Genomic DNA, 12,134 nt, shown 5'->3' with positions numbered 1-12,134 from the left:
AGAGTATGATTTATCCTGTAAAGGTGATTTTACACTCACTCTCCCACTCTCCATCTGTGTAACCACATCTGTTTTCCTTCTTCTTATATCCCTCCTATTCTCTCCCCAACCCCAACGTCTCTTAATGAGATGTGGGAGACAATTACCCAACAGGCAGTGAAACGACCGTTCCATATCGACCTGTATCGAGTGTCTGCACCCAGTAATTAATAGCTATTGGCTGTTGGTGGTGCGACATATTATCTTGGAACATCTGAATTTTAATAAGCTCCCATCTCTCAGCCATAGACCGGAGAGACGTCATGCTATTGATCTTACTTCCTGATCGGTTTCTTACCACTATCATTACATGTAGGGAGGAGGTAGAGCTAAAGATACTTTGATTAAGAAAAATTATATTCTTAGAGTATAATAAGTCAATCTCTCTGTCTCTCAGTTGTGGAAAAAATAAGGTTTTGATACTGTCCATCCAAATTGAACATTTTAGAGCTAAATTATTAAGAGTGGAGTGTAACAGTGGCCTGTACTGTATGTTTGTGTGGTATTTGCACGTTCTCCCTGCACTGGTGGGCTTCTTCTGTTTCCTCCCACACCAGAAAGACATCCAAGCCAGGACTGTGATTATCTGTGGAAAACCTATTATGGCTGGGCAACCTGACTTCAATGTTCCCAATCCTGCTTCTCAAGCCGACTGATGGAAAACCTGATGAGTAGGTGGGTTATGTAGTTAAAGTTTTCTTTCATTTCATTGGTTATTTGGCATTTTTAATCACCTAAACTATTCAAATCCAACACATTATTTCAGCAATTTACTGCCTTCTCTACTGGTTTAAATTTTTTTTCCACATTAGCGAACAATACAGAACTGTCAGCGCAAAAGAGACTGCTTCAAGAGTGTGTATTACTGCAGGTCTGCAGCAGGGTCCTTACTTTCCCACTTGATGTGAGTGGGTTTGTGTTTGCACTGCTCCCCGTGTCTGTGGATGTGTGTGTGTGTGTGTGTGTGTGCCAACTGCAGCCACAGATTGCGGTGGCCCCTTGATACCAAAGACACGTTTTCTGCACTCCAGTCTCCTCTGTCTTATATGAATGCGCTTACTGCTCCTCCTCTGGACAAAGAGCACCGCATGAGCTGTCGACACAGAGCAGGTGGATGACGGAGTCAGTGGAGGAGGAGTGTCTTAGATTTATTACCTGCGCCGGATTGCATCTCTCTGCTGCCGCACCAGTGGCACAGACAAAAGGAGTTCAGTAGGCCATTGAAATGCACTGAGAATTTGTCGAATAGTGAACTACCCTCCCGGCACATACTGCACCAGCATTGAAAAGGTTTAATGTCAAATCAATAACCTCTTGGGTAAAGGTATGAATACTACTGTGCCAAGACACCAATTAGCCAAATTCAAACACCATGAAGTGTTTGCATTATTTCATACTCAATCATTTTAGATGGGAGTGTTTGCCAAGATCCGACACATAAATTCTGATAAAGACACTCGCTTCCACTTCTGAATATATGTCCAGTCACCCCTAAATTCTGGTCTAAGTACAGTTTAGCAGCAGCAGCATCCAAGACGAGGAGGATAAAGAGGAGGAGAGGTTTCATTCCTCCTCCTCTCCCCTTCCTCCTCTCCCTCTCTCATTAATGAGCAATCAGTTAAAAACTTTATTGGTCCCTGTGTGCCTTCTCAGCACATTTTTTTGCACCCTCCTTTGTGTCTGTAAATCAAACCATGCAATCACTGTTCTTTCTTTCTCTGTGCATTTTCTCTGTCTGTGTTCATCTGCAAAGCCCCCCCTTCCATCTCTCTTTCTTCCTTGTGCCCTCTTTATTGCTGTGCTTCATTACCTCTGTCTTCCCTTTCCTCTCTGGCTTATTTTTTTTTCAGCTTCATTCCCCCTGTCCTCTGTTTCTATGTCCTTTTTTAAAACTTTGACCAGGGGGAGGCGAGTCAAAGAATAGAAAATGTGATACATGTGTAGCAAATACAAAAGACGAGACAGTTTATTTCACAATATTTACTGTTTCTGTCACAATCTATTGGCAATTAAGTGTCCAGTGCTTCTATGAAATATATGTAATGATTTGCATTCAAAGTTACAGTCATACAGATTGGATTTTTTTGTGTTGATACATGAGTAAAGGTGGTTTAAGATATAAAAGCTCTGTGAAAGCTGACATGACCTATGATTTCTTCCTTCTCTTTCACAAGCCGCAATTTAAATCTTTGACGCTTGCACAGAAAAACAATAATATTCCACATCATGAATAAAAAGAGGGTCTTTAAACTTATTTTCGCTGCAGCGGGCTTGTATGTATAATCACTGTGTGTGAAACCTTTTTCTTTCAGATATCACTACTGAGTGTAGTTTTATAGAAGATAAATTGCAATAGACAGAAAAGATCCCTATGGCAGTATGCTAGATAATATTCCAGGGATACTAGTATGCTTTCTATGTAAGCACCACGGTATTATATCAACATGATTGGTAAAAGTGAAGCACAAATTGATTCCCACTATCATCAACTCATTACATAAATGACTTCCAAGCATTATTTTTGTGAAAAAAGTTTTTCTCTTACTGTTTTTGATTTCTGGAACAGAATATTCACGCGAAAAAGAATTGATCACAATGATTTGGGGCATCCTATTGAACGAAAACCTTGAAAATATTGGAACTCCTACATGACGGAGAAAATAAGCATTAGCGGTGATAAAATGTGTTCACTACAAACACCCAAAACAGATTCCTCTCAAAAGTAGTGTAAGAATATCTGTATGCAGTTTAGTTTAATTTAACCCTGAACTTTGATAAAGTTGTTCAATTTTGCTTGAGTTTAAAAACTATTATTTGACAAGCAGCACAGCGTTGCCAAGTTGCTTTCAACTGAGAATCTTTCTGTGGTGTCCCAAATAATATTGAGTTCCTTTGATGCTCATGTTCTATTGTTAAATGTCAAGCAATATAGTCTGTTAGTCCAAAGAATATCACTGAAGCAAACCATTGTATGAATGTGTGATTGGTAAATGTGAGCATGATCAGAAAGAGAAAAAAAAATTCTGAATCATTATTCACTCGAAATGTGCCACAGTCCACTCCAGTTTGGTCAATAGGAAATATCTGCTTTTCTGTGTCCCATTGTCAGACAACAATTGTGCTTCCAGCAAATCCGTATTTGTACTATCTTTTAACAGCTCCCACCTCTCAAATCTCTCACTTTTTTTTCTTCTCACAGGAAGTCTTTTGAAAGTGCTTCTCCAAAGTTGGGTGCAGCCATGAGGATTGCAATGGTACAGATGATGTTGAAAACACTGAATCCTACCAGGCACAGACGGTCGATGACAGCTGCAGCAAACTGCCACTGCTCCGCCAAACTCAGCTGACGGTCCTGCTCACGAACACGTTCGACTAAGAACTGCACCTCCACCAGAAGAGCCTGAAGCTGGTTGTCCACTGCCACAGATCGAATCATCCCACTATGAGTATGTAAAGCAGCTGATCTCCCTGCCTCGAGCCCGCAGGGTCCAGAGGATGTGATTAACGGGTCAGGGTCTGGGCACACTGGAGGTTCCTGTGGGGGGCCCCCAAACTTGGAAGGTAGGTAGTGATATATTGGTGTATCTCCAACTGGTCCTCCTCCTCCTGCTGCTGCTCCCTCTCCTTCTTCTCCACCTAGCCCACTGTTACTCATCCCATGACTGGTGATTCTGTTCCTCTGGACTGGTTCCAGGTCTGCAGCGGTCTGGAAGGTCTGGAAAGTCTGGAAGCCCATGTAAGGCAGGTGACCGTTAGGCTGAGGGGGCGGATTGGGGCTGGGATCTCGGTGGCTGGGATTCAGGAGGAGAACAGCCTGGGAGTTGGGCCGGTGAGGCAGCGGGTGAGACAGAGGGTGGCTGAGCTGTGCCAGGCTGCCCTGCAGAGAGTTGAGGCTCTGCGGGAGGACAGAGGGCACCGGGGTGGGGATAGTTGTGGTGGTAGTGGTGGTGGTGGTAGGAGAGGAAAGGGTCTTGCTTTGAGAGTCTGCCTGGCTGTTGGAGAAAGTCGGCTCCGCTCCATCCCCTGGACGTTTCATCCGTAGAAACCAAGGGACCCACTGCAGCAGAACCAAGTGCACCTGACAATGAAGAGTACAACAAATCAGACAGTTATGATAAGGTGTCACATTTTCATAAATAAATACACATCAGATGAACATATTGTTAAGTTCTTTGAATTCTGATATAATTTCAGACGTTGCGCAAATTAAATTAAAATTATGATTATTATTTTTTTTTTATCATAATTAACTCATTATTATAACTCACCCAACGTGGCATGTGTCCACTATCGGGGTTGTGGTGATGGAACTGAAGGACGATGACTGTGGCCACCACTGACATCCCGACAATCACCATAGTGCTAGCAAAATACTGACCTGAGACACACGAGGTTGTGCTGACAATGTGTATGCTATTAAAAATGTCAGTATCCCCAAAAGCCACCAATACCAACATACAGATGCACACACGTTCACAGAAAGAAATAAAAAAAAACTGACCAATCAGTGGCACTGAATCTGAAGTGGCGGGCATAATCTCTGCAACCATCAGCATGAAGACAGTCAGAGAAAGCAGAACCGTGATGCCTGGAGGCAGACACAAGACACCAGGGAGTTGTGGGATGCGAAAAAATAAAGGAAAGAGAACCCTTAAGAGAAGAAAGTACACAAGTAAACTTAGTAGAACTGTATATTTGGTATGCTGCACACGACTTCTCACCACAATCATCTGTCTTTTTGATACTCCAAGGAAAACATTTTCGATTTCACCCTTTCTCATCTTCCCTCCCACCTTTTCTGTCTTTGTCTCTTCCTCCCTCCATCTCAGCCCCCCTGACACTGTACAAAAGCTCCAACTGAAAGTTTTCCAGTAATGTTAACAGAGAAAGATAGGAAGAGAAATACTGGAGTGAAAAGCCAATACTTTCACAAGGAGAGTGGGGAAGAATATGCATCTAGAAGGTATATTTGATCTTATAAGCAGATGCACCTCTTGTTTTCCAATTTGTCATTCATGTCCCTTTCTTATTGCCACTCCATCCCTCACCTCCGTTCCTCTCCTCTCTAATCTTATTATTCCTCACCCAGGCTGATTTTCTCCCCGGAGTTGGCAGGGAGCAAGAAGACCAGCAGGGTCATGGTGGAGAGGAGCACGCAGGGTATGAGGAGGTTGAGAGCATAGAAGAGGGTTCTCCTTCGTAATGTCACCACAAAGGTAACGTCAGGGTAGGGCTCTGCGCAGCAGTCATAGAAAACCTCATGACGAACTCCAGGGACCTCTGAGGAAAGACAGAGATGCAGCAAAAATTATTTCATAATTAGATCATAATGCAGCAAACATGGGTGACAGGTGAGAAAGCAAGAAAACATAATGAAACTCAGAAATTCAATTTAAATAATACAACTTACAACCACTGAATATTTTTGACAGTGTGAGAAGATAATGGGATGTAAGGTGCTTTGAAGTAAGAAGCAAAAGACAAATCTGGCATAGGACTGTCATCATTAAAACATGTTATTGAACAGTGGTGAAACAGAGTGTAGAAAGAAAAATCTGACTTTATTTACTTACTGTACTTTAATACTAAACTGTTTTCCCATTTATACTATGGCAATGTGTGCCATACTGCCCTACTAATGTATATACTGTGAGCACATAAAAGCGTACAAAAACATTCTTCAAGGAAAGGATTTAGAAGACATACTTCAACTTATACTGTTACAATCTAATTGCTCATCTAAACACAAATGAATTAACCTATGGGTCTTTAATGGTACAGTACTGCATGGCAGTAATGTGATCACTGTAACTAAGCGACACAGTTTTTCATCCAGGATTTTAACGGGCAATTTTACCCAGTAGGTCCCACTCTCCATTGGTCATGTATCCGGACAAATCTGCCTCCTTCACCTGGATGTCCAGGAGCCAGCCATCAAATGTCCACGAGCCAAACTTCATTTCACAGCGCTGGATGTCAAATGGAAACCATCTCACATCCACATTACATGTGCTGACAAATATTCCTTGAAACACAGAAATAACAGGGAAAATAGTTTACAGTGAAAAGCAAGTAAATATCAGAGTCAAGTAAACTCATCCCAAGATGTAATGAGGGAGAAAAACTTGATTAAAGATGTTGCTTGGTGCAACCATCTGGAAGTAATGAAAGAGGATAATATTTGATTGCAGTAAACAGTTTTAAATGTAATTTGCTGCAGAACAAGTAACATTGCATTTATAGAGAATGAACAACAGACAAACTTTGACTTTGAGGCGAACACTCTGACTGATAAAAACGTACCTGGAGGTAGATACTCACAGAAGCCACTGGAGTTGACCAACACATTGGTCTTAAAGGTGGCATCAAATTTGTCATGACCGCTAAAGGATAGTAACAAAGTGATAAGAGAGCTTAGAGATAAGCAGCAGCACTGGTTGAGTAAATGTGTGTTTGTATTTTCACACACCTGTTGTACAGCAATATGTCAGGTGTCCAGACCTGGTCAGGTGTAAAACGAAGGTTCTTAACTCCCGGATACTCTGATTGGTTCCACTGGAGGTAGTGGTCGTACCACTGCTGGGAGGCACAAGCACAACACTGGTTAAACAAATAACACTCAAACATAATATCCACAAATACCTACAGACACACACAAGGCACACACTGATTTTTTCATACTGTAAATCTACTGTTACTTGGTTAATTTGTACACACAACTTGTGTGTACTACATGTCTGTCCAGGAAGAGGAAACGTTCTTCTTTTACTATTGCTCTTCTTGTAGTTTCTTCCTTTTTGCCCTGTCAAAGGGATTTTATCCAAGCTGTCGATGGCAAAGTCCTTTGAGGCAAATTTTTTATTTGGGGCTATGAAAGTAAAGCTGAGTCATTTGGCCTAGATTCATCCTGTTTTCATTATTCCCATAATGAAGCCATGTTTGGGGCTGAAGGAAGAAGCTGTCACCCTGCTGAGGTATCCATTAGCATGATACTGAAACCCGACCAGCATCTTGGGTGAAACTGCATAATCTCGCAAAATGATTTCCACTACACAGATCAATATCACATTATTAATGTTTTCTATTATACTCACCATCTGCAGCCATGCATTTGTGGTAAGGATCTGGTTCTTTTCATCCTTTCATAACACAATAAAAATGACAACATTTGATGATTTTAAGGGTCAGTTCATACTTTTTCAAGTTCGTCTGAAAACAATACACTTAGGCCTATATGTGTAGTTCAATAGTTACTGGTTGTTTGTTCCTCTTGTCCATACTTTCTAATTTAAATATAGTGTAACTGAAAAACATTCACTACTCTCTTGGTGTAAAAATGTATTTTTAAGATAAACCTAAGGTAATATTTTCAGCAGTCTGAAAATCATTTGGATATCTACTGAAGTATTAACTTTTTAGTTTGTAAGTCAGTGGTAGGTTTCGTCTTTGTGTTTATGTATAAACACAACAGCTAAAGAAATAAACACTGTCTGGGGAAACATATGCTCGGATTGTTTGGAGTTAGCAAGATACGCACTTGATTTGACTAAATCAGACTGATGAGACCTCTTATTATTTATACAGAAGAATGACTATGAATTTGTGGCCCATCTCAAACAAAGATATCTCTTGATAAATAGTATAGATCAGAGGCGAAATTAAATTGATCAATAACTCTTTAAATTAATATTAATGAAGATAGAATCGGAAAAAATGTGAACCAAACCTTGAATTTTCTTTGAGCATATTGTTTAAATCTATTGCACAGGTGTATAATTGTGTTTATGATTAAAAAAAATAAAAATAAAAAAAATAAAAATGTTGCCACACGTACCACATCCATGACCTGCATTAGAGTAAAGGAGAAGTGAACAGTGAGAGTCTGGGAGTCGTTGGCCACCGGTCTCTCCATGGGGTTGTAGTCCCTCAGCAGCTCCCTGAGCAGAAAACGCTGGTGAGGACCCTGCACTGATACTGAATACAGGACGGTAGGGAGTTTAATGGAGGGGAGACAAGGGGATAGAAAAATTGTAGAGGGTCAAATCACCACCAAAGAGTGAGAGGACAAAGTGACACAAAAAGAAAGCTGTGTCTTCAGGGAAGACAAGGAGAAAGCACTTTAGAAAAACGGCATGATTACGATGATAGAGTTTGGGAAAGAGTGGTAGAGAAATTGTAGGTGAATGACAGAAAAGAAAAAGAAACACGGTAACAAAGGGACAGTGGACGCTCCAATTGAGACAAAATATAGGGTGGGCTTATCGGGGTATAGGAAAAGGTAATGTTCTAAACATTAAATTGCTTGCGCAGGGGCTCAAAGATATATAGGAGATGACATAGGACCTAAGAAGAGAACACACGAGGGAAAAGAAGGCAATGGGGAAAAAAAGAGAGGAGGGCTGAGGGAAAGAATCCTCCTCTTCCTAATCAATTACATCTCTGATGGATCACCAGTAGACAGTTAGAGTCTATCCACTGTCATAAAAATGTCAGTTTTATTCCAGGCAGGAAATGGTGAGGCCATTAAACACTGAAACACCCCAGACAGACACACACAGCACTCCCAACGATGACAACAGGCAACTTTCTCTCTTGGCCCTATATTCCTCCGCCAAGAGCTCCAAATCACTCTTGATTGATCCTGTACAAGTCAATCCCATTGATTTGGGGGGAGCTATCATAGGTGGATGGGAAAACGCTCACTGAACAAGTTAAAGACAGCTATTGTACATTCAAAGTAGGTGCATCAAGCCTTTTCTGTAGCCAAACAGTGCATGCAACTTTTCATAGCATACAGCAGGAGTGCAACAGTAAAGGGCATAAGATTAATGCGCTCACCGTGCCGTGTCAGATTTACAGTATATTCACTAACTACACCATAATTAATATCAATATTACTCTACAGAAGGAATAATTCAGATTCATAGCCCCTTGGTGTGCATAATGTCCAGCTGTAGTAGAGTAACCTCTGGGAACCTCATAATAACCCTTCTCTTTTACTCTGCACAATCTATCTATCTATCTATCTATCTATCTATCTATCTATCTATCTATCTATCTATCTATCTATCTATCTATCTATCTATCTATCTATCTATCTATCTATCTATCTATCTATCTATCTATCTATCTATCTATCTATCTATCTATCTATCTATCTATCTATCTATCTATCTATCTATCTATCTATCTATCTATCTATCTATCTATCTATCTATCTATCTATCTATCTATCTATCTACCTACCTACCTACCTACCTACCTACCTACCTACCTACCTACCTACCTACCTACCTACCTACCTACCTACCTACCTACCTATCTATCTATCTATCTATCTATCTATCTATCTATCTATCTATCTACCTACCTACCTACCTACCTACCTACCTACCTATCTATCTATCTATCTATCTATCTATCCGTCCATCCGTCCATCCGCCCATCCATCCATCCGTCCGTCCGTCCGTCCGTCCGCCCGCCCGCCTCTCTCTCTCTCGCTCGCTCTCTCTCTCTCTCTCTCTCTCTCTCTCTCTATCTATCTATCTATCTATCTATCTATCTATCTATCTATCTATCTATCTATCTATCTACCTACCTACCTACCTACCTACCTACCTACCTACCTACCTACCTACCTACCTATCTATCTATCTATCTATCTATCTATCTATCTATCTATCTATCTATCTATCTATCTATCTATCTATCTATCTATCTATCTATCTATCTGTCTGTCTGTCTGTCTGTCTGTCCGTCCGTCCGTCCGTCCGTCCGTCCGTCCGCCCGCCCGCCCGCTCTCTCGCTCTCTCTCTCTCTCTCTCTCTCTCTCTCTCTCTCTCTCTCTCTCTATCTATCTATCTATCTATCTATCTATCTATCTATCTATCTATCTATCTATCTATCTATCTATCTATCTATCTATCTATCTATCTATCTATCTATCTATCTATCTATCTATCTATCTATCTATCTATCTATCTATCTATCTATCTATCTATCTATCTATCTATCTATCTATCTATCTATCTATCTAAAAATCACCACACTGGATAATACCTATATCTATACTTTACATTATAGCAAAGAAATGTACTGCTCAGCTACGTAATCTGCAGTGAAGATGATTACACATCATAGTGTTGCTGGCTCATCAAAAAAGATGAATCAATTCTTTTCTGTGTGGTTTCACACCAATAGACACTCTTGAGTCTTAGTGAGCTGCTGAGTGCACAGTTATTAAAAAACAGACATGAAAGAACACATACAGCATACATATAATACAGCACATGTAGAAAACACACACTTGTTCGAGCACAGTCTCCCATTCAAAGCGCCAGTGAAAGTAACTCACCCCGGAGCAGAGTCGCGAGTATCAACAGCCAAAGAACCACAGCATGCCTCATACTGCATTCCTCTGTATCAGCAGAGAAAAGAGTGGCAGAGGAAGAAAAAGAGAGAGATGAAACAAGATTGAATAAGGAAAGTGAGGTGAAAGAAATAGGGATCAGTAGAGAAAGAGGGGCTGTAGAAAATAAGTGGAGAGAGCTTAATACCAGTAGTGGCAGAGCAGGGAAAGGAGGAGAAAGGGGGAGGAATAGAGCGCAGGGGAGACAGAGTGGGTGACAAATGCAGTGAAATGAATAAAGAGGGAGATGCTGGGTGTTGGAGTCAATCAGATTCTGAAAAAGGCATATACCTCGACCTGTGCTCAAACTCGTCCTTCATGCTTCTCTGGTCATTAAGACTTTATGATATGCAGTTATCTGCCACCACACGTCAGTCATACTCCATCATTTTACAATGGACTCATTCACTGTTTTTCTGGGTTGCTGGACCTCAAAAGCAGTTTGAAATCTGTGAGGGACTCCATAAATATTGGACAGCCATCCAAGTAATGGGATTTTAGAGTAGCTGTAGTGTGTCTTTAAGTCTTTACCAGAATTTTAGATCAACTGAAATATATACATCAAAATTAAGCTTTTCTTGAATTATTTTTGCACTTAACAGCCAGCAATAGTTAAAAGCTGTTTCACTATTAAACCTGTTAAATTTGACATTAGTGCATTCATAGAGTAACGCTGACACCTAATGGATATTACCGTAAAGTGCAATACACTGTTTAAATACAGAAAACACCTTTATTGTAAACAAATGTATCATAAGTTCCAACTTCTCCATAGGTTCTTCAATTTGTTTTATTTATTTCTTTTTTTCATTTACATTAATAGAATGTGTCTGTTTGTAACAGATTTTTGTAACTGTATTTAAACATTAAAGGCTACGTAAACTAAAAAGATTTAAATCTAAATCTAAATCTTTGTTGTGAGATCATAATTTATTATCGCCAGTTCACAGTAGTGTTACAAAGGATAATTTGGCAATGTTAATATACTTTCATGTTTGCAGTCGACCTTTTTCTCAAAATATAGACCCACTCATTGACCTCTCTTTTTAATTCATCTAAATTTTTGTGTCCATTTCATCATTTTTGGATTGTAGTCTTTATTATTTCTAACAGTATTCCTTGCAGGTGAAGTACCTACATTGTACTTTGTCTCTTTTTGGGGTTTTATAGAAATACACAATATTAAGCCAAAATTAAAAAAAAAAAATTAAAACTAACATTGCAACAAAGGACTAAGACAAACCTTTTAGGCCTTGCAATCTGCTTTAGTACTAGATAATGGTCAATTGACCCAGTTAAGCAAATATCTTTTGAATAAGAAGAGTGTTGCTCAAGCAATATAAATGTGTAATTTAGGTTAGGTGCATTTAATTTAGACAACACATTGCAGTAAAATTGTGATAAATTTAAATCTGGGTGATCGCCAACGGTGGAAGAAGTACTCAGATCCTCTACTGAAATAAAAGTAGCAATAACGCAATGAAAAAATACTCGTAATAAAAGTAGAAGTACTGCATTCAAAATCATACTTAAGTAATAGCCTATATAAAGTCTGTCATCAAAATATACTTTAAGTGTCAACTGTAAAGCACTCATTTCGCAAAAGTAACATTATAGTGTTTTATTTATCATATATAAATTACTGGAATATTGCTTCATTGATATGTACTTGTGAGCAGCAATTTAA

The 12,134-nt window shown here is 39.7% G+C and overlaps 1 protein-coding gene across 2 annotated transcripts; it reads right to left on the bottom strand.

Moving 5' to 3' along the window:
- Positions 1–2,010: 2,010 nt before the first annotated feature.
- Positions 2,011–10,472, bottom strand: LOC138619440 (neuronal acetylcholine receptor subunit alpha-7-like). Of its 2 annotated transcripts, none has more exons than XM_069695911.1 (10): positions 10,394–10,472; positions 7,874–8,013; positions 7,134–7,178; positions 6,509–6,618; positions 6,343–6,422; positions 5,897–6,064; positions 5,125–5,319; positions 4,541–4,627; positions 4,308–4,417; positions 2,011–4,117 (listed from the first exon to the last, which is right to left on the bottom strand). In XM_069695911.1, the coding sequence occupies exons 1-10, from the start codon at positions 10,443–10,445 to the stop codon at positions 3,233–3,235; spliced, it is 1,872 nt and encodes a 623-aa protein (XP_069552012.1). In that variant the 5' UTR covers positions 10,446–10,472; the 3' UTR covers positions 2,011–3,232. The 2 variants fall into 2 exon arrangements, with proteins under 2 accessions (XP_069552012.1, XP_069552014.1); XM_069695913.1 differs by having other exon boundaries at positions 6,509–6,615.
- Positions 10,473–12,134: the final 1,662 nt, after the last annotated feature.

Source organism: Brachyistius frenatus, unplaced genomic scaffold (assembly GCF_029030835.1).
Source record: "Brachyistius frenatus isolate BFR_SWC_R1_liver_20210118 unplaced genomic scaffold, ASM2903083v1 Contig_20, whole genome shotgun sequence".
NCBI classification, from domain to species: domain Eukaryota; kingdom Metazoa; phylum Chordata; class Actinopteri; family Embiotocidae; genus Brachyistius; species Brachyistius frenatus.
The sequence above is the reverse complement of the archived record's forward strand: the minus strand, read 5'-3'. Positions and strand labels throughout refer to the sequence as shown.

Coding starts and splice junctions, on each gene's coding strand:
- LOC138619440 (XM_069695911.1), bottom strand. CDS start 10,445: ATGAGGCATGCTGTGGTTCTTTGGCTGTTGATACTCGCGACTCTGCTC. Junction 6,423..6,508: donor GACATATTGCTGTACAACAG/GTGTGTGAAAAT, acceptor ACTATCCTTTAG/CGGTCATGACAAATTTGATG. Junction 6,065..6,342: donor CTGTGAGTATCTACCTCCAG/GTACGTTTTTAT, acceptor CTGTGTTTCAAG/GAATATTTGTCAGCACATGT.